The 23,155-nt window shown below is 39.3% G+C and overlaps 1 protein-coding gene across 4 annotated transcripts in view; it reads left to right on the top strand.

Moving 5' to 3' along the window:
- The window catches only part of ZSWIM6 (zinc finger SWIM-type containing 6), a 113,456-nt gene that overhangs the window by 75,510 nt on the left and 14,791 nt on the right, over positions 1-23,155 (top strand). For 3 of the 4 annotated variants that reach the window (XM_054184586.1, XM_054184589.1, XM_054184588.1), the window contains 6 exons: positions 11,307-11,486; positions 13,057-13,233; positions 13,526-13,672; positions 16,670-16,816; positions 19,003-19,263; positions 22,492-22,627. In XM_054184586.1, the coding sequence (XP_054040561.1) occupies positions 11,307-11,486; positions 13,057-13,233; positions 13,526-13,672; positions 16,670-16,816; positions 19,003-19,263; positions 22,492-22,627 (1,048 nt within the window). The remainder of the gene's footprint in view (positions 1-11,306; positions 11,487-13,056; positions 13,234-13,525; positions 13,673-16,669; positions 16,817-19,002; positions 19,264-22,491; positions 22,628-23,155) is intronic. The other variant, XM_054184587.1, reaches the window with a different exon arrangement.

The following is a 23,155-nucleotide window of genomic DNA, read 5'->3' as shown; positions in this document are numbered from 1 at the left end:
AGGGAGACCAGGATTAGAATAGCAAAGTGCAGAAGGAAGAGCAGGATGGCCCTGGCAACATAAAATCTATGCCAGTAGTGGCGGAGAACTCAGACAGTGGGTTTAAGGGAGTGATATTATCATTATGTTCTAAAACAATGTTGCCTTCCTGTCTTGTCATCTTCTAGGATGTCAGGGAACTAAAATATCAATAGAGACAGACCTTTGCATACTTAACTTTTTGTATTATCTGTTCAGAGTAATCTGTGAGTGGCATATATGTATGTTTTTAAAAAAATGTTATCTGTGATCTCATTTATTTCACAGGTAGGTAGCAATTTAACATTGTAGTTATTGAGAATTTTAGGACATAAAAAGTGTGTAAATATAGACTCTGCCTAATAAAGGCTTCCTTGCTGGCCCCGGTATGCTGGCTGCCAACCGCTAGGCATATGGCCACTTTGTCAGTTCCATCTTGGCGTAGGTTTTTAAGCACACTTAAGTAACTTCAGCTTTGTTCGTTGACTGGGTCACTTGAGCCTTTCATTAGAACTTAACTGATGCTTCCTGTCTGACATTGGTCATTGGCAAGGGTACTGGAAAGACACACTGGGCTCTGATCAGAGTTCCTGCTAAGTCTATAGTAAGTTGTTGACTTCAGTAGAAGTCAGATTGGGTTTGAATGTTTGAGGGTGCTGAGTTAACAAAAAACAAAAAAGCCAACCCACCCAAAACCCACAAATACTTCCCATCTAAGTGTGAACCTAGTGATGTTCTAATACAAAGTCCTAATTCTGTAAGCAATTTATGATTCAAAAGCCTCAAGTTAACAAAAAAGCCTTACACATAACTATCTAGCTGTTTTTTAAAGCCTTTAGATCAGGAGGAAGAATATAATAATTACGCCCAGCAGATTCCCCTGTTGTACATCAAATAATGGGGTTGAGCTAAATGCTACTTATGGAACTCCAAAGGTGTAGTGTTGGAAAGGTCAAGATCACAGGACAAAGCTGTAGGGCTTGCTCATGGACTTCTCATACTAGAAGAATTTAGATGCAACTTCAGTGATGCACTGGTAAACACTTCCAACTTGCCACAGTAATACATGAATGCACTTTCCAGAGTTTAGAGCAGTTGGAATTCTTCGCGTTGTTGCTGTTAAAATGGTGTCTCAGTAGGTGAATTTCACGTGCGGATCTTTAGGTGTTTAACTCTCGGTGATCATGGTTGAAGACTTCTGTATATCACAATGATTAATTATCTGAAGCCTCTTGGTTTCCCTTTTTAATTAAATTGCATTGGTAAAATGGGGGGATATGGAAATGCACAATAAATATCTGCTGATGCCTGTTGAGCGGGGATCTCTGATTTGAAGAAAAGGTCAGTTAACCCTCTTTGTAGTCTAGAGGGAATAAATGGACCATGCAATCCTACTACAGCAGTCATTTGTTAATATTCATCCATGAAAAAATAAATAAAAGTTGCTTGTTGGCTACAAAAGTGAGATTTCCTTAAAAAGGGGGGGAAATTTAACTTTGTGCCCCGGCCCGGGGACTGTGATGGCTGTGAGGCTCTGCCTTGGAATTAAATGTTGAACACTGCCAGATGCCAGCCTTTGGGAAGAGGCTGAGTTTTGTCGGCAAATGGTATCTGCAAGTTAATTGGTGTTTTCTGCAGGCTTCTGGCTGTGAAATGAAATTGGAAGCCCTTTAGCCACATGGATAATACAGGACCTGAATACAAATGTCACATGTCACCATCAGGGCCCACTGTGAAACAATAGTGTTCCCACTCGAACACTGCACCATTACAGATCATTTAAATATGGGGATTACATTTAAACTAAAAGCCCCATTTGCCTTTTACTGCAATTTAAATGTCCTCTTAGCAAAAGCTAAGTGACAAATTAAATGAAAAAAGTGCCCACATTTTTAAAGCTGTAATGCAAAACAACCTTTTATTGCTTCTCATGTGCCACGAATGAATCATTATACTTGTCAACCCTAAACCAAGCCATAATTGGAGCAGCTACTGTTATCAAAGTGGGGCTGCTCTTGTGACAGCTTAATAAAGCTGAAACTGTTAAATTAAATCCCAGATGCTTAATCTGATGAAAGCAGTCAAGTAGAAGAATCTAAGACAAGTATCTACTGCATGGTGGAGTGATGGAGCCCAACAGCTTGTCAACACGTAGATTACAGGATCAGATTTTTTTCTGAACTACCATTTTCAGTATCTTTATATCCTCTTTCCTTCATGGTGAAGAAACTCCACATAATTTGCATGTTTCAAAACAAACATTTCTAGTAGATTTCCCCCATTTTGATATTTAAGAACTGCTTAAGGGGGAGGAGCACTGGCTTTTTTAAAGTCAAGGATTAGTTTCTTGTGGAACAAAAATACGATGGCTGTGTTATGGGGAAGAGGATTTGTCCAAAGACCCCTTGCAAGGCAGGGCAGTGGATAAAATTGGCGAATGTGTTCTGGGTTTCCGTCATGCTGATCTTGGTTTCTGTTGGTCCTCTTATTTTATGATGTTGAGGAGAATTTAAAAGGTATTCTGTACTTCTAGCTGGGTAGTCTCCACATCTTAATGCATAAGCTTCTCCTTTCTCCTTCAACCACTTACTGGTATCTAAAGTTTTTAAGCGTAGGAAGCTCTCGCAATATTGCCATGACCCTCATTCATGCGATAAAGCTTTCCTGGGGACATCCTTAAAATCCTTTCTGTTATGCATACTAAATAGGTTGTTGTCATAAAGGTATTTCCCGAGTGGAATAACATGTCTTTGCCTTAGTCTTTCTAGTAGTCTTCGTAGTTCTTCACAAGCACTTTAGCACTTTGCCTTGTTTTGGGCTGCTTTTTAAAATCTTGGCACAGCCTGATTATCTACTTTGAGTTCACATTTGCTGATATTTTGGCCACTTTCTGGATTAGAGTGGTACATTTTTGTGTTAAAATTTAAAACTAAAATATTATTTTGCAAGATCATGTCGTGCGGAGAAATCATACAGTGTATTTCCTGAAGGATCATGCGCAAGTTTTTATTAGTAACACTTTTTTCCTGATCTAAAACTTAATTCTGTGTGTTGAGTTTAGTTAAGGAATCATTATAGATTAACTAAGAGAGAATTAATTACCATTTTGCCATGAGCAAACTAATGATTGAGTGTTAAATAATGTGGTTTTTTATTTGGAAACCACTATGAATTTTTGTGGTAAAAGTTTATATTCATCTGTAGAAAATACCAAGTTAGATTCTTTTAACCTTAATTAAATGAAGCTATTCTCCATCTATATTCCTATCTCAGACATTCCTTCCCTTTGCAATTAGAGAGACAAACTTGTATGAATGGGACATGCCAGCTGTTCTAAACAGATTATCTCTGCTCAGTACTTAAGGGGGGGGTGGGAGGGGGGGAAGGACAAAAGCAGCTAGGGTTGTTGCCAGTATGCCCCTAGAGAAATTCCTTCCTGATGCCAGATTCGATGACTACTTCAGGGCTGCCATGAAAAACAGTCACTAAAGTTAAGCATTCGTTACAGTTTTCGTACTCTAATACCATTTTACTGGAGCTGCATACTTCATGCAGTCCTTTTAGGATCAGCTATGCAGTAGAAACATTCACATTTCACCGTATTTTATGGTATTTAAAAAATGGTACAGCAAGGGTCTAAGTTTCAAATTTGAGTGCCAGTCTTATATCCATACTTTCACTATTTCTTTGGGTCTCCTAAGTTCTAATTGCACCATGTTCAGCCTTAAAGCTAAGGAGAGTACCAGTGGCCTATGCCCGTAGAAAATGAAGTTAACTTCAAATTTCTAAGTTTGGATTAATCAGTTACACATAGTACGTTTCTGCTATTGAAGTGAAAGCTGTAGGAAGACTTGTGTTTCAAAGGGGATGGGATGTGCCACGCTTTGCACCATTTCCCTTGGTCTGTCAGTGTGGTAGAGTGATGTCTTCAACTGTTTCATATCCAGTAGGCTATCTTTGCTTAATTGATAATGCTTCTCTTTCATTTTGTTTAGTCTTAACTGCCATGGTGTGGTTGCCATACAGTTATTAAACACGTGTGCCTTCAGTTCATGCACTTCAGGTTACATCAACTCTTTCACAGAATAAGCTGCTAATATATGTTAGTCTATAAGAATAGTTTGTGCTATTGGAGGCGCTAAATTAATAGTACTTCTGAGTTAGTGTCAGAAGACAGTTTTGCTGCTCTAAGGCCTCAGTTACGGATGGTAACTTAAAGAAATTGCTGCCATGGCCCTGATCTCGGCTGTGGCTATCGCTTTAATTTCCCTGGTGAATGAAGCCAGGCTGCAGTTCTGCGAAGATGGGTTCTGTCCATCTTCTCTGAGGATGACTTTCTTCCTCCGTCATTATTGGCATTGTACCATAATGGTATTTGAAATGAGGGTATAGGAGGCCAGAGTATGACAGTAAGCGGGAGCTATGTTCAAAGAGGTATTCTTTCCTGTGGCATTTACCAGATTTGAAGAATAATAGTGAAAGTAATTAACTTCAGTCTATAAGCATAGCTTGAGGGGCTTATTTTTAATGCCGTACAGAAAGTTTGGGTTCCCGCTTAGTTCAGTTGGATGGAAAGTACTTTTACAGCAGGAGCCAAATTTCTTGAAGTACCCACATTAAAACATTTTTTGAAGTTTTTATTCCTAAACTGCTGAGCTGATTGATTTATAAATGTCCTAAAAAATTGTTCCATATTGGAGCTGGTACAAAACTCATCGCGGCTCAAAACTGTGGAATCGTGACTGCCGAGATTAAGGGCAGAGATTTACTATGAACTCACACTGGTACTTAGCGTTACTTTTTTTCCTTCTTCTTTTTAATTTACATACTTCAGTACCATTAAGCTGCCGTTTAATTTTCTAGTGGCACTTCTAGTAGATACCGGAGCTAGAGAGGAGTAATAGGTTTATGGAGAGGAATTACTGAATCTTCACTGATTTCTCTGAGCTTTACTGTGGTCCAGCAATCTAGTTTTGTGCTATTTTGCAGTTTTCTGTCTTGAATGGATACTGGAAAACTAGCTGAAAAATTGGTAAAGTAATTTAAAGTGAGAGGTGCAAGAATCTCAGCCTACTCAGGCCTGTCAAAACAAGACAAAGGAAATCCTTCAAAATTTAGGATAACTACATAAAGTAAAAAATGTTTAGGGAAGACACTTCTGCCAAGCAAAGAAAAGGTAGCTGAAAACTGTAGTTGGAGCTGGAGAAGTTTAACTAGAAAACTAGAAATAAGCTCAGAATTTTGAATTGTGGTAGCCAGGCAGTAGATCAGCTAATCAGGAGCTGTGCTACGTTCTTGTATTAGAAATCTTAACTGAAGTATACTGGTTTTGAGAAAACTCAACATATCACTTTTGGACTGGAAGATGAAAGCAACTCAGGAAATCTTAGAGTAGGAGGGAATTCAGACTAGACAATCAGAATGTGTTCTTCTCTCCAGTTACAGTGTGTTATTTATATTTGGTGAGCATAGTCGTGGCAATCATACTTTTTTCTGAACTTCCCAGTATGCAAGGCAGTGTTTACACTTGACCCACTTTTTAAAAAAAATTAGAGGTATTTTCATCCCTTTCTTTTATTAATATCTTATTTTGTTGGACAAACTTACCAAACTTCGCAGTTTTGTGTTTCTCTAAAAAAATTAACCGTGAGAGGAATTCATTCGTCTCAGTGATAAATTTAAATAGAGGTAGGTTAGGGTATTTATAGTTAGTAGTCACATTAACTTTTCTTCTGAAAATTGTAAAAGTATCTGAAAATAGACTGTGACTGCTGAGAATATATTACTAGTTGTCTTAGGCTATGATACTGTAAACTGCACCTTTCAAGCAATTTTCTGTTCTTATATGAAACCCTTTGGTCAAATGGCAGAGTGTCTGCAAAGATGCAGAAGTTTTGAAAACAAACTGAAAAAGGCATAACCCAGAACAACGGGCTTATGCAAATGGCAGAAGTGCTTAGTTAGTTCCTTTTTCCATTGTGCTAAAAGCTGAAAACGTAGGAAGATGAGAGCAGGAGTTTTTCGTTACTTGATGCGCAGAGATCATAGCATGTAGTTGATGATAGCTTAGAATAGAATCTCAATATGTAAATACCGGTTTCCTTTCAGCCAAATACGTGTGTGCCTTTAACCCTCAGAGCAGCAGTATGCAGCAAGAGAGAAAGGGAAATTTAAGGAATAAGTAATTTTTTTTTGTCCCTGGGTTACAGCTCCACTCCCTCTAACGCACATTCAGAGTTTAGCGTGCAGAAGGGCAATGATTCCCTCTTGCCATCAGTGCTGCAGGTAATCTATTGCATTAATCAGCTAGCTAGTGTGAAATGCATGGGGAGTGATTATACTATCATACACAATACAATCAGCATGAAGCACTTGTCAAGACCAATACATCAAAGTTTAATTCGGTAATAGAATGAATTAGAGCAAAATGAAACATTCTGTTCTCCAAGAAACACAGCACCCATAGAAAGCCCTTTTTTCTGAAGGCTGCACAGAGAAACCAGAATGCATTAAGGAATTGTTTTTATGAATAAAATTGCAGCTTGGATCCAGCTGAATACTGAGAGTACTTTTCCTTGGGGTTCTTATCGAGGAGAGAACAGCACTGAAGTGCTTTGCCTGTCTTCACTGTTCCATAAAAGCAACTGTTTAATTGGAGCATTCTCCAGTGGGACTTCTGATTGTGCTTTGTTCTAATGGAGACCTCTCCATGCCTGGAGGAGGGAGGTGGCTTTGCCAGGCATTCTGAAGGCACTTGTCCTTCTTCTTGAGAAGCAATAAATACCATACACTACCTTCTTTGAGGTTTCCAAGTGGTTGTCCCAGTGAAAGTGTGTATGTGTTTAAAAACCAGATGCAAACCACTTTAAAATCCTTTGCTGACACTTCTACTTTAAAGGGGTGATAGGTTCTGTCTCCTAGTGTTGTTTCTGTTCTGGCATTTCCAATGCTGGTAAATGATGCTTTTGTCACAGAATTGATTAGGCTCAAATGGGGCACAGTAGCAAGTGTGCAGCAAGTGCCGAAGCTAATTTGTCTGTTGCACAAAGGGAATGATCTTGATTACCTGGCTCCATTTTCTTTGAAATGTTCAAATGCTACTAACCTGGTAGCTTATGGGTGTTTATTTTTTGAGAGATGTGCATTAATGGGGAGGGCAAAGAAATATCACAGTAGGTGTGCATCTGTTTCCTGCATATTTTAAGTTTGCAAATGAATGGATTGCTCTTATGTATATTAAATGTAAAATTCTAAAGCAAAGGCCAAGTCTCAGCTGTTGATTACACAGGTATTGTAAATGCTGACCCAAGGTTAGCTACACAGCAGCCCTGACAAGGTCGTGCAGTATTTCTAGGAAAAGCAGATTTCTTGGGAAGACTGTAATCAAACAGAATTGTATGCTGGATCTTCAGTAATGGTCAGTGTCCTAGTCCCCCACTAAAACTGTTCCCATTACCACCTTCTCATTTACTGGACCAAGAGTGAAATATAATGGGATTTATGAAAACTGAGCAATGCTTAATCTCTTGGGGGATTCTGTATACATTCCTTGCACTTTCTTTTCCTTCATGAATATGTGCATACACAGGATGCATAATTATTGCAACATCTACTTTTACAGTGACTGAATACTTCTTTATGTTTTTCAATTTGCATATTTAAATCCTAATCAGTGTAAAGGCATGCTGTCCCTTTCTCCCCCATAAATTCAAAGGTATGGATGTCTACTGAGAAACACAAAAGCACTGATGTTCCCCTGTATGTATTGTGTAAACCGGGTTTTTCTTCGGTGGTGTGAGGCACACTAAAGATGAATGACAACTCTGCGTTTTCAAAAGGAGGACTGTGTGAACCAGAAGTCTGTTTTGGCAAAGCTGCCTTTTTCCAGGTGAAGAGGATTAGCGTTGAACCAAAATAGGCAGTTCCTCACTGCTATATGACAGTTCTAATATTCATTCCCTTGTGAAATTAATACCAAATTGCAATCGCAGTATGTCTTATTTTCCAGTTATCTGCTGGGGGGAAAAAATTTGTATATTGGGTTGTGATCATTTTGCCACTGTGCTGTGAGGAGTTTTGTATTGGAAAGACATAGGTCACAGTCAAGGGATCCAAATCAAAACTTTACTTTTGATTTAGTATCGTCTAGTTCTGGGGTAGAGATGTGTCAGCCTGCTGAGAACTAGTATGAAGAGATACCTGGTGCCTGGGGACAGGGAGATAGGAAGAAGAGTGAGCTATGTTAGAGAGAAAAAAAGTGTGTAAACATAAACATATTCTTTGATTTTGGTTTAGTTTGTTGTTTTTTTTTATTTATTTTATTTTGTGAGACATTTGTTAATATTGCAGGTGGTATTGGTGACATCATTAAGCCTAGTCAAACAGGTAAACTTGAGAATGCCAGGAATGTATTTTGGGAAACTTATTTTTGCCAACAGCAGTTTCCAGGCTGAAGTTACCGGAAATTTTTTTAGATATGTTCCCCACAAATTAGAACTAGCTGCCTTTCATTTTTCCGTAAGCCTTATCTGCGTTAAAGGGTTAAGTGTGATGAGCAATTTCCCTGTATGGGAGTCATTAGGCAAAAAATGGAGAATCTCTAGTTTGAGGCCAGTGTAAACCTTCAGGTTGGTGGTGACATTTAAGGGCTAGCTCAGGGGGCTTCCAAAGAGCAGCACCCAAGTGAAATAAGAATATGCTCCAGGGTCCTTCCAGTTGGCATGTGGTAAAAAATCTGGGCATACATGAAATTTTTTCTCAGACTTCTCACCGCTAGGAGCAGGACAGGAACCGGCGAATTGAAAGAGACAGACTGGAGCAGATGTCAGGGGAGGAGAAAGGTGCTTAGGGAGCAGGAGGAGGAAGAAATATGAATGCAGGCAAGCGCACACATGCTAGGGGGGTGGGGGGTGGAATCACACACACACAAAAAAAACACCAACCAAAAAACCTAGAAACCCAAATAGGCTGAAGAGTGTGGGGTCATTGGCATTATGCATCCTTCTCCCAGATGGTAGCCTTTGTAGCACTACAGGAGCTGAGCCTGAGGCTCTTTCTGTTCCCTTCTCTTTTCCTGGGGAAGTTTTGTCTCACACTCCTCTTCCTGCAGGGAATTGGGCAGCCATGATCTCAGATCTGCATGCAGCTCTCCCTGAAGTCACTGGATGCAGTTGGGCTCTATTGAAATTTTAAGTGGTTTGTGTGAGGTTTATTAGAAATACTCTTGTTCTCGTGCTTCATTTGCATAAAAATAGCCTGGGTCTCTGAGACAATTGCTGCTGACAATGACGTTATGCCTGACATAGTTTCTCTCTTTAACCCAAAGAAGTTTTTAAAGGATTTTGGAAGTCTGGGGTATCTCTTCCCTTTCCTGCCTTTTCGATGTACCAAACTGACAGTGGAGCTTCTGAAGAAGGCATGTGAATTCCTTTGCCTCTCGTAGTGTTTCTGAGATGGGGAAAAAGAAAAGGACAGTCATTTTCTAGGGGCATGGTATAATCAGTAATGTGTGTTCTGCCTTGCTGGATGATCGAAATAGTAAACGTAGTTAAGGTATTCCACTTCGCTTTTGCTTCAGTCTGAACACACTGGGAATCTGGTTACAAAGTATTAAATTGGTTGGGTTTTTTGTTAGATGCTAAGAGGTACAGTCTCTCTTTAGTGCCCTCAAGTGATACTTGATTTTGAAAATAAATAGCAAGCCCAAGTTAACTATTCTCTCAGGCTTTCCAATATGCCCCATCCTCTGTTTTGTTTTGCAGACTGAAAGAAATAATAGTTCTGTCTTGGGCAGTGCTGAATTCACTGCCCATGCTTAATAATAAGAACCAGTTGTAATTTGACTCTGGAAAGTGAAGCATGTTAATGAGTGTGTCTAAAGAAAGTCATATGATTTGATTTTAAAAGAAGTGTTTAAAAATAGTGTTGGCCTCATTCACTCCCATAGCAAGTTTCAGACTTAAAAAAAACCAAAACAAACAAACCACAGAACAGAACCCCGAACTGTTTAACTACTGTGCAGTAACACTCTGCAGTAGTGTAGCGTCTCTGCTGTTCTGCACTGTACCATATCTCTTTTTGTGGTGGGTTTTAGATTTCTTTGGTATTACTTCCCCCTTCCACGTTGGTCTGAGTAGCAGAGGACTTGCAACCTTAAGGATCACCTGTGCCGTGCATGCTGACACGCGAGTTACTTTAGGAATGAATGTAATGTGATGGCCTGTGCTCTGCATATCCATTTTGGATTCTTAGTGAGCAAAAGAATACTTGAATCTGAGAATTTTATTATCTTAGAAGATCTAGCTGTGTTTTTATTCTTTTTTTTCAGCCTTTTATGAAGATTGCATAGTTTAAGCATATTCTCTAAATCTCTTGTAGTGTGTAAGGCATGTTCTTAATGAGCAAATGAACTGTTGCTAAACAGTACTTTCAGATGTCTTCATGCTTCTGTCAAAGTTCATGCTGATGAAGAGACAGCTGATTTAGAGAAAAATCTTTCCATTTGAAAATTGTTACTGGAGATCCTGATGTATTTATGCCTGCCCTGCTACATAGTCTCAGGGAGCAGGCTCCAAAGTGATGATATGTGTGAAACGCCAGCTCAAATTAGCTTTCCCTTTGAGCTCCATAAACAGAAAATGTAAACCAAATTTTCTAGTGTAACCAAGTTACTGAACTAATTGCAGTAAAATTATCTTACTCCTATTAAACTGCACAACACCAGTGTTTACCGGATCTCTGAGATCCAGATGTGTTTGGGAATGAGTTACATGATCAGCAGTACTTCTGCTGGGTTCTGAGCGTGGAAATATGTGTTCACAAAATATATGTCTTACTAATGCACTTCTTTGGTTCCTGTAATATGAAGCTGGAAGATAACATAGTTCTTGTTAGTAGAAAACAACATTTGCTTCTGGTACAAAAATTAGAAGAAAAACTTGGGTAATTTCGTGCTGTAACTTTCTGTGAATTCTGGTTTGCTTTTGGGTGATGTTCCTGTCTCATGAGCCATACATAGCAAACTCTGGATTTTCTAATACAGAAGACCTCTTAATGCCTTCTAATTGAGAAGTTTGGTTTGGTACCGTCTTTCAGCTGCAGCAGATGGGCCACGACAGTTACAAGATCCTCCATCAGGAATTCAGTCTGCCTGGTGTTAGGTGTAGCTGGGAAGCAAGCAGTGTAGTCTTTGAGGGGAGAAAAAGTGTTACAGTATAGAAGTTTGCTATTAGTCATTGGCTGCCGCATTTTTAATAGAAAACATAATTTAGCAATTTTTTTAAAATCAGGTGCTCTGTGGATGTGTATAGTCTTAAATCCCCACTGCAAGTTGGAGCAGAAGGCCAGTTGGCTAAAACAGCTGAAAAAATGGAACAGTGTGGATGTTTGTCCCTGGGAAGATGGAAACCATGGAAACGAGCTGCCCAATTTAACCAATGCTTTGCCTCAGGGTGCAAATGCTAACCAAGGTGAGCCTAAACATATGCGCTGACTGGAACATATAATATAACCTCTATCTTATATACCCTAGCCCTGCAGAATTCAGCACTCTTTCCTGGGACAAGTAACTTTCTTGTTGAGTATTGACCAGCCAAAATTATTTTCACTAATACTGTCCTTGCAGAAAGGATAAATAGGTGGGGGGTTTTGTGCTGGGGCTGCAATGTTTTCAAAGAAAGTATTTGTGTTTGGTTAGGTCTTCTAACTTTTCCTTGGTGCTTCTAAATACGTGTTGCATGAAAATGGGATGTCCTTGAAGTATGTCATGTAAAAGCCTGCTGTTTCTTTGCTTGACTATAATCTTGTATTCCTTCTGGTGTTGGGGTTTTCATTTTGTCTGCAGTTACAAAGCCTTTGAATACCTATTTAAAGAGAGATCTGTTGCAACTGCATTAAACTTGAGCGTGTGAGAAACTAAAGCAGCTATCTGTGGGAAGTGCTCTGTATGTGCAGTCTGCATTGCCAGGTGTGTGGACGGTGCAGTGGCAACACTGCTGTCTTGGAGGAGGTGTCTCTTCTTATTCAATATCATGCTTTCTAACCTAAAATGTGATTATCAAATCTGACAGAAGCTTTGTCCAGTCTTCTTCAATCAAAGATGGCTACTTAGCTAATAACTGGGGAAGATGCAGGATCTTTATCTGGGGGGAAAAAACCCTCAAAATCCTGAAGCCCCTCAGCATTTTGATATGTATTTCATATGATTATGATAAATTTAAAATTAAATGCTTGGGAGGTGGCAGATTTGGACTTAGATGGGTTTTTCCTTCATTCTTTTTCTTGAAAGATTACCTCTGAAGGAGATAGACTTGGTTCATTTTTAAATCTCACAGATAGCCAGGAATAAAAGTTCATTCAGCAAGTAACTCCCTACAGAAGTGTTCTGCTTTCTGTATCTCGTGAAGTTCAGCCCAACCTGGGCAGGCTAGTGGTAGCTCTGACATGGCATCTCAACACTCATAGACATAGTGCCATGTCAACAGAACGATTTTGCCGTAGGAGGTTGTCCAGTACGGGTTATGTCAGTCCCATGGCCTCAGTACCTCACTTTCTTTACAGTATTTATATATGTTTATGACCAAAAAAACCCACTTATACAAGTGCTCAAAGTTAATGTCACCAACTAAAAATCTTTCATGTGATGTTATCTGTGGAGGGTCTGTGGAGGAGAGAAGCTGGGGATGCTTGGGTAGCTGTGTGCCATATACTTTCTAGTTTGTTTTTAGGGGAATTCTGTACATGCTGTTGAATGTCCTTCATCTGTAGCTGTTTGGTCTGCAAAGTCCTGTTTAGCATCAGCCGTGCTGGTTTGTAGATATCTCTGAACGCAAAGTGAATGGCACATATTTCGTCTGAGCTGTGGGGCCATAATAGGATGTGAAATGTCATCTGCGGGTTGCTCGGTGCAGAGCGGGGCAAGGCAGGCTGCTGTCCGTCGGGGATTGGTGAATAGGCAGAAGCCAAGAATACTGTGAATGACTGATTCACATATGAATGAGTAAAAGCTGATGCAGCTTTCTGAACTTGTGAAAATGACAGATTCATCGAACAGGCCACATCGGACGGTGTTCACTCGAGCCATTGAGGCGTGCGATCTGCACTGGCAGGACAGCCACTTACAGCACATTATCAGCAGTGACCTATACACCAACTACTGTTACCATGACGACACTGAAAACTCCCTCTTTGACTCTCACGGGTGGCCCCTCTGGCATGGTAAGTGGCTAAACCGGAAAGACGTTTCCATGACTTGCTGCTTTGTTCATTTTCTATGGCATTATTTTTGGGGGGATGGTGGGGAGATGAATGAAAAGCCTGGCAAAAAGAACAGAGGCTCCCTTGAAATGCTGGCTCAGAAGTAGTCCTTTAAGTCTCTCTTGCATAGTTTTAAAAACAACAACAACAAAAAAAAAAAAACAAACGAAAAAGCCCTTTTGAGTAACTTAGCCAAACAGGCCATTGCGGACATGGAAGCGTTGCTATTCCTCAATTATTTTCTCCATTTTAGAACATGTTCCTACAGCCTGTGCGAGGGTGGACGCATTACGATCTCATGGATACCCACGAGAAGCACTGAGGCTAGCAATAGCTATTGTTAATACGCTAAGAAGGCAGCAGCAGAAACAGCTGGAAATGTTCCGGGCTCAGAAGAAAGGTAAATGTGGGGAAGAGAGAAGGGCAAAGGACATGCCGAGGTGACAGTAACACTGGACTAGAATTTTGCATGAGAAAACCGATTTTGAAATTAAAATGAAAGAGGTGACTTTAACTCGTTGGTCCAAATGATCGTAGTAGTAATGTCACGTTCTGGATGTCGGAGGTTTTCTGTAAGCTGCTTTGTGACCTGTGCAGGGTAAGGGCTCTCTTCTGCCTTCTGCAATATGCCTGTCATGATGGGGCCTTCATCCCAATCGGGCTTTTTGGTTACACAGTGAAAATATTCACCCTGTGTAATTTACAAGCTTTTAAACAGAGCTTTGCATTTGGCATGTCAGGTGTTTAAAATATTTTTTTTTTTTCTCTGATGTATAATTTAGATGAACTATGTATTTTTGAGGTGTAAGCCTAAAGCTGACATTGGGGGCGACAATGAGGCAAAGTCTGCACTACAGAAATTAATCGAATTTGTCAGTTTGTTCCAAAAGAGTCTTTGTCTTTTATAATTCTTAAAATTCTTTTGAATAAGGGTGGATTGCTTTTTTTTGTTTTGAAACACTGTTTTTTATAAAATGTTCTGTGGTGTTCCTCTGACAGGCACTATGCCTGTTTTGGGTTTGGTTTTTTTTTTTTTTTTGGAGGAATGTTCTTGTTCAGATACAGTTTCTATGCCGGGTGATTCTTGCTACCCAATATAATCCCATGTTGAACTTTGTTAGTTTGAAGAGGTAGTGGAAGAAGGGGATGGCTTTGTGCTCAAAGAAAAACTGGAATTACTTTCTCAGCTGCTACAAAATCCCTTCATTCAAATTTTATTTTAGCTCTTTGTTGCTGCTCTTAACTGTGTATCTTCATGCATTGTAGGCAAAAATACCTGTGTGAAGTAATATGTGTAAATTTTTCAAGTGTGTGTGCAGATGTTTTCCCAGAAATAAGCATTTAGAAGACAAGGTAGAGACACTTGACTGAAAGAATTAGCTGGCAGTTCTTGTGTGCCTCCGTTTTTTTCTTTCCATGGTAGCCAAGGAAGAAATGGATCTTTTTTGAGCACTAGTATGGATCCTAGATTTGAACAAAACTTTTTGTTATTACTTCTGAGAATTTCTGAAGTCTTTTTATCATGTAATGCATCTTTCCTTAACCAAGTGTTCCCTTAAAAGCTTTTCAGCTTTTCTAGCTTCTCAGGCGGGGGGGGGTAAGAACTGGGGGGTCTACGTCTTTGTGTGTCTATGTGTGTACATACCACTGGCAGGTGTGAAGGGTCTGCTGCAAGTTGGTTGTAGTACTGCTCTCTTTCATTCCCAGTTGCCAGTGCAGTATCCGAATATCAATACTTCTGTTAAGTTCTTGCCCTGCGAGCAGTTTCTATAGCTGCCAACTAAGATTATGCTATTATAAATAAAAAATGGAGTGTGTGAAGTGTGATCCATCCTACCCCAAAACAAAGTAGTTTGTTTTTTCTGTGTTGTCGCTCACTACTACTTTATTTTTTCCCCTCTTATATGTGGAATTTTTTAAAAACACTCTTCTAATACTTCAAAATGTGCTGGTCTTCTCTGTCAGCAGAAGAATTCTGCAGCTACAGCCCAGCTTTAGGTTTTAGTTCAGCAAACACCACATGCTTCTACATCGTTTTTATTCATGTGACTGATATGATGTCCATGGAACCACTTGTGTGATTTAAAGTTAAATGTCTATAGGACTAGAGGACTGAAGCCTTTGGTATGAGATGAGCGAAGCTCGTAATTAGGCACAGTAAAATAAATAGAACATAGGTGAGTCAGTAAGAAGTTACTGTGATTAATCCTTTTTTTTACCAAAGGTAATATTACTTCTGCCTGTCTTCTTTAGTACATGCTATTTGTTAGTAAGACAATGATTTACTTGTTTGTTTTTCATATTACGTATCAGTGGATTCTCTAGAAAACCCCACCCTCCTGACAGTGTGGATGTGTTTCATTTTATAGCCCTACTCATTTAAACAGGCAAGAAGCATAATTTAAAAGCTCTGTGGTAATACATGTGATTACTGGGAAAGATGGCAGTTCGTGAACAAGAGAGAGTGGAGGCAGGTACAAGTTTCTGTGTTAGCAGGCAGAGAAACAGAGCATCCATAATGGCTGGTATACGGTGCTTAAATGGTCACACATAATGCTTCTGATCTCTCGTAGTTCAGTTGTGTGTGTGTGTGTGTGTGTGTGTCTAGGAGGAAAAAACTTGGGAGTTGGAGTCAAAGGGGAGCTGTTGCCATAAGACTCTTAAGAAAAAAGGGGATTTGGGGTATCTTTAACATCTGTTGCCACAACCACACTTCATTCACTGTGCTAAATAACTTTGTCATGTGCTAACCAAGTGATGGGTGAGGGCTACAAAACAAAGTATCTGTGAAGGTATTTGGCTGAAATTTTAGAATGACAAAAAATGCACTGGATCCGCTTAAAGGGATAATTTGTTCTTGTATATCTCATTTAGACATTTTTTTTTTAAAGGAACTGTCATCCCAAGTTATTACTTCAATAAATATTTAGATGCAGGATAAGCTCATATTTTATTTATAAAATTGGAACATATTTTAGAATATTTTCATTTATTTCAGTGCCATCGGATTAACTTAAAATGTAAAAGTGGTACTGCATCTTTTTAGGGAAACTTGTGAATTCTTTACTGTAATGTTTCAGGAGACATTTCAGAACAGTTACTGGTATTGAGTAAGAGATTTCAAAGGACACTGCAGTCGAAATTTTTGACCCATACTACACTTTGCTAGTGCTCAAAATGTTTGGTCTTCATTCTTCTTTTTTCCTCTTTTAACATGCTCACACAGGCAATGAATTCATCCTGAAAGATATTATTTTCTCCTTGTAAGCAGAAGCTACTGGCCATATCTTGAATTCTGTACTGAGAGCATTTTAATCAGTTTTACTTTTATAATTGTTTTGAGGGGCTAACAAGCACTCTCTTTCCCTCCCTTCTCCCTCTGTCTTTTCTGTCACAGAACTTCTCCACAGAGGAGTAACCTCAATAACAAATCTTGAAGGTTGGGTGGGACACCCTTTGGACCCCGTTGGCACCCTCTTCAGTAGCCTGATGGAAGCCTGCAGGGTGGATGATGAGAGCTTCCATGGATTCTCAGACTTCACGGGTAAGGCCAAGCAAAGGGACCAGTATTCTATATAGCTTCATTCACTGAAGGCATTTTTCTATCTTGCCTTTCTGAATCAGCTTCAAAGCCAGGGTTTTTATATTATAAAAACTCACACTTGTATTCCTTAAGAAAACAAAAGGGAGAGAAAATGTTTAAAGTAAAACATGAAGGCACTTACAAAATTATCAGTTACTTATTCTTGAAAACAATTCTGTATTTCACTCTTGAAATAAAACCAAGTAAGACTTTATAGCATCAGCCCTCTCCACATACTGTCCTCTCCACTCTGTCCTCTTTCTGAGAAATTGCAGGAAATCACAGGATCACAGAATTGTTGAGGTTGGAAGACATCTCTGGAGATCATCTAGTCCACCCGCTCTGCTCGGAGCAGGGTCACCTAGAGCATATTGCCCAGGACTGTGTCCACTTGCATTTTGAAAAATTCTGAGAATGAATGCTGTACAGTCTCTCTGGGCAGCCTCTTGCAGTGTTCAACTTACCCTCACAGTAAAAAAGTGTTTTCTTATGGTCAGATGGAATCTCCTGTGTGTTTGTGCCTATTGCCTCTTGTCCTGTCACAGGATACCACTGAGAAGAGTCTGGCACTGTCTTCTTTACATTCTCCCATCAGATATTTATACGTTCTGGTGAGATCCCTCCTGAGCCTTCTCTTTTCCAGGCTAAGTAGTCCCGCCTGTCTCACTCTTGTTGTAAGAGAGATGCTGCAGTCTTCTAATCATCTTTGTGGCCCCGCATTGGATCTGCTCCTGTATGTCCATGTGCCAGGGAGCCTACAACTGGACGTGACATTCCAAGTGTGGGCTCCCCAGTGCTGAGCAGAGGAAAAGGATCCCCTCCCTCCACCTGCTTGGCAACACGCCTCCTAATGCAGCCCAGGTTATTATTGGACTTCATAGCTATAAGTGTACATAATACTTCAAATTGATGACAAAGCACTTAAAATTAATAACCTACATGGTCTATAAATTATATGAATTGGAAAGTAGTGTGGCAGTATCGATACATGATTTAGGATGGGTTGTGTACGCCTATTTTAATTTCAATATTTGCTTCCCAGGAGCTTAACTGATAAACTCCTTTTTCCACCTCTGCGGTAGCTTCTTATCAACACCTTTGTGGACAAAAACTGGATTCATCACTCTACCTGCAGCTCTTTTATATGCACATCCGCAGTCTTCTTGGGGCTTTGCCTCAGAACTCCTTTTATTCAATGAGGTTTTCTTCAATAAATTTCTAACCCCGTATTCACTAATTCTGGAAGAACTTTTAATTCAAAGAAATCAGATTCTTTGCAATTAAAAAAAAAAAAACACAAAGAACCCCATGAAATAAAAACAGTGTATGTTGAAAAGTAACTTCCTCCTACACATGCATATGCGATCTACCAAATGCATTCAGCCTTCCCATTTGCTGCAGTTGTCCTTCTCCTTACATCTGTCCATTATAACTTTTTGTTACCAAATTAGAGTATAAACTGATACAGGTTGGAATAGCATTTTGTCATATGGTGTGTCTGTGAAGTGCCAAAAAAAATGGTAGTACTGTTTAAAGCAATTTATGGCTTGGTCTGTGTGGAATTTACATGTAATCTTTACTAAAAGTAGGACTTCTAGTGTCAATATACATTTTTATCATAGATAAAACTGTAACAAATAAAAAAAAATGAAAAGAGTGCTAGCAAAGGGAGGATGCTTTAAAGTTGTGGAGTTCCCAAGCCTATTATATTTGCACAGTCCTAATAGCTTCAGCTGAAACCTGTGCAGGTGTATAAGCACCATTCCCTTCCTCTTACACATCAGGGCTTTAAGGAGATACAGAAATGGATGGGGGAAAAAAGTTTAAATGGATCTTGCAATTTTGTCCTCATTAACACAAAGCTGTAGAAATTGCCTTTCTCTAAATAGTTCAGTTTAAAAATGAAAGCTTTTATTTTTTACTTGACTGGGTTATTTAATACATAATTGTTTTGTGTATTTCTGCCATGCAGATTTGGATGGGATATTTGAGATTGGATCATTGGATTTTGTGGTGGTGCCAGTAATTTAAATAAACTAAAAAAATTATTACTAACAGAGGAAGCATTTGTATTTGTGGCACTATAGGCAGATGATGGGTTAGAATGATTTGCTGATGTGTTTTTCTTTCTGTGTCACCTCTTACAGAGAACATGGGGCATTGCAAATCTCTGGAGTACCAGCACCTGCCTGCGCACAAGTTCTTAGAAGAAGGGGAATCTTATTTAACGCTGGCTGTGGAAGTAGCATTGATAGGGCTGGGACAGCAACGAATAATGCCAGATGGCTTGTATGCACAAGAGAAGGTTTGTCGAAATGAGGAGCAGCTCATTTCTAAGCTACAGGAAATTGAATTGGATGATACTCTGGTGAAGATTTTTCGAAAACAAGCAGTCTTCCTATTAGAAGGTAGCTCAATATAGATGCTAACTGCGTCTTTAAAATGTCTTCACTTACACAAGCACACAGAACTAGTATTCCTGTGGAAACTGCCTTATGTGCTTCAGATGTTTTTTTTGACATAGAACTACAGCAAAATTTTGTTTCTAATCTCTTACGAAAATCAGACATACTTCAGATATCTCATGACTGTAGAAATAAGGGATCTGTTGACCTATAAGCCTTTTGTTTTAATTTTGATTACGTTTTGTTCTTTAGACAATTGTCTTTTAGACAATTAAATAATATAGACATCAGTTATCATCAAGAGTTCTCAGGCAGCAAAATTCTAAGTGTTCCTTGTATCCTGAAAAAAACGACTAGCAGCTTTGTACATGTATGAAGTTTTTAACCTCTCTTCCCAGTGAAGAGCTCAGAAAATTCACTTAGAATTGCTGGGACAGAAATGTAACACTTTATTTGTAGCAATTAGGAAAATGACTTGCCTCTGAAGTTTGTATCGTACATGAAACCTGAAATATGTGGTCTTGTGACTAAATTTTGACCTGGGCAAACAATTTGTGTTCGGGAATTAGTTGGTGTGTTGCAATAAAATCTGGACAAAAGAGTGCATATTTTTGCCTTAGCTTTTAAAGAGGCTTAACATGTAGCACTTAAGCCTCATGTTCAGAGAGTAGTCTCATGGGTTCTGAGGTTGTCTTCCTGTTTTTTGGTTTTTTAAATGGAAGAAAAAACTTCAGAGGAACCAGTTAGCCAAAGGCATGGTCCAAGTTTTGAGTGCTTGCTCAAGGGATGGTGGGGAGTGGTACTGCTCTAGGTAAGTTGTGAAGGTTGTTACACAACAGTCAGGTTTTGCTTTCTTTCTGCAAGACATTTGTCTTTTAAAACTCCCTCTTTAATGCAAGAGGTGTGGTATGTTGTTTAGGGTTCTCAGCTTTGAGTCACTGTTTTTGCCAAGATCCTTAAAAACTTTGGTACCTACTGGTGGTGCCATATGAAACTGCAGAGAAACTGCACCGTGGAGGGAGTTTCCATTATGGTATGACTGTACTGCTGCTTTATGGCCTTTGGACAAGAATAGCTGCTTGCCGGATCCAGCTATTAACAACCATATAGGGATCCTATAGATTATAAAATCAATTTGCTGCATCTATTTACTGATAAGGGTGCTTTATGAGGAAAAGGCATGGTTTCTCTAAAGTGTTCTCTGATAATTCTAGTTTACACCTTTGATCGCTGAAGTTCTTTTAATTTTATCTTACAGTAGTAAGCAAGTGATCATAGGAGGAAATCTCTAATACAACTACGTACAAAATTGCTGTTTTGAGTGGTGTGCAACTATGGTCTTGCATTATTGTGTGCTGAGAAATCCGCCTTTCCTGCAGTAGCTTCAGTTTACGCCAGGATAGGCAGAAACTGCCAGCTCATGTGGAGGAAAAACAGTACAGTGATTTAAGATGCTAATCGTATCAATCGTGTTTTTATAGTCAAAGTCCTGTAAATATAATAAAGAAAGCTTAATCCAATATTAAGCTGCTTTCTATGCTGTTAATGTAGATTAATGCATGCTGTATGTAGCTACCATTTGAGTGCGTGGGAACGCAGAATGTAAGATTGTTTTGCAAGAACTGTTCTAATTTTTTTGCTTGACTGCTAAGTTAATGGCAGAATATATTTTCATATAAATGCTTTGTCGTGTACTCTTCGTGTCCTGACTGAGTTTCTGACTGGACCACCAACTGGCATACATACGTGGAATGGCTTCTTTCATTGAAGCAATGCCAGCTAGTTTTGAATGGCTTTCAACTGCATTTGAAATGATTGTGGGACACACTGTCACCTACTAAATCTTCATTGACATTTCCTTTGTAATCAGTCCCAGTCTTCAGAAGTGCCCACCTATGAAGCTCAGCATTTTTTCATGCCTAGTGATTTTTATCTTTGCATGTTGTGCTAAGGCACCAGTCAGAAAAACATTGCTGAAACAGCTTGGCTGTTCCCCTCATCCACTGTCCTTGTGTGCTTCGATGTAGTGTTGGCTTTGTTAGTTTGAACCGCTGCTGGAAGCTGTTAAATGACGCATGTGACTCTGTGGTGGAGAATTATTCTCACATGGTCATTCATCCATCCATCCAAGTGTGGTGGGTTGGAGCCTCTAGTAGAAGTAGAAGTAGTAACTTCTGCAACTGCTGGCTGCTATCTCTGCAGTAATAGTTCAGTAATACTTAATGTAAGATTCTTATTCTGTATCTTGCAACGTTTAATGCCTGAACCACTAGTCACTGAAGTAAAAAAACTGTTTGACACAGTTTTCCTATTAATAGGAGTAACAGTCTTAAGGTTGCAGGAGAAATGGGATTCATGTGCCCCAGGAACCTTAAGAACTCAGCAAGGAAACAGTTGTGTTCAACTTTGTTGTTGTTGTTGTCAATTATGATGCTGCTGTTGCGAAGCTGAACTACTACACTGGCTGCACTGAGTGTGAGCAAAATCTATTGCTGCAACAATGAGGATAGTTTTCCCACAACAAATACAATCTTTAAGATCATGTGGCTATAATAGACTAAGAAAAACAGCTTTGGTGCAAGATCTGACCTAGTCTTCTCTGGAGACCAAGTCAGACCAAAGGGTTATTTAGATGCCTAATGCCAAGTGAGGCATTAATAGGGATCAGGTGGTGATCAGTACTGTGGTGACTGGTGATGTAACTTCAATTTAGGACATGATTTTTTTTTTCCACTGTAACAACTCTTTTTTTTTCTGGTAGATTTGTGATAAGCACTTGCGCACCAACAGGGTGCATAGATATTCCTGTGCACAGTGCAACTACATGGAGGCAAAGCTAGCATTATCACTTTCTATTTTTGTATAGCACAGGCTTGCTGAATGAGCCCCATGGAGCACTGAAACCATTCTATCACTTGTATGTGCACTGGTAGAGTGCTTAGTACTATGCAATTTGCAGTCTGTCTTATTGTGCTTAGTACTATGCAATTTGCAGTCTGTCTTATTGTCTCAAAGAATATATGATATTTAATATACTTGTAATACATAGTATGTATGTGATGTATGTGTAATGTATTTCACAGAAAATAGCAATATAACTTTACCTTTTGTACAACAAACTCTATCTCTGAATGCCAGTTCTAACTGAAGGTATAGTGAATGTTTTTAGAGGTCTAGAAGTTGGTTTTTAGCAGTATGTAAAGACTGACATTCTCTTTCTCTTTCCTGCAGCTGGACCATATAGTGGTTTAGGCGAAGTTGTCCATCGAGAGAGTGTTCCAATGCACACATTTGCCAAGTATCTCTTCACCTCTCTCCTACCTCATGATGCTGAATTGGCATACAAAACTGCACTGAGAGCCATGCGGTACGTATTCATGAGTTGTCCAGAAAGCACAAGTTGTGGTTGGGAAAAGGGGAAAAAGCTTGGCAATCAAGACCTAGTTCTTTTTTCTAAAAATCATTCTTCCCTTTAAGAAGTTATTTTGGTTGTTATATCTATAAAAGCAATTGTAGTCTGTAGTAACTACAGTATAATAATGTATAAATGCACAATTAGTGTTTATCTACAACTATAAAACAGCATTCTCTGTTACAAATCCTTCTAGAATCCCACTCCTGGGGCACATGGTTTTGTGTTGAATAACGACAGCTTTAGCATGTGTGTTCTCTTACCCATGTGGTGGGGTGTGTGTGTGTGATGCTATTGGCGAGGAAATGAGGAAAGAGACATCTAACCAGCAGTCTCAGGATCATCTGCTGTTTAGCCTGTTCAGTGAGACTATTTGTTCCACTGGCCTTCTTTATAAATTAACACTCGATCATAGATTTGAAACCATATGGTGTGGTCTGAGCCAGTACTTTTTTCTTATGCTTCATAACGAAGCAGTCTTGT

This window comes from Rissa tridactyla, chromosome Z, assembly GCF_028500815.1.
Source record: "Rissa tridactyla isolate bRisTri1 chromosome Z, bRisTri1.patW.cur.20221130, whole genome shotgun sequence".
Taxonomy (NCBI): Eukaryota; Metazoa; Chordata; class Aves; order Charadriiformes; family Laridae; genus Rissa; species Rissa tridactyla.
Note: the sequence above shows the minus strand (reverse complement) of the source record. Positions and strands in the feature narration are given on the sequence as shown.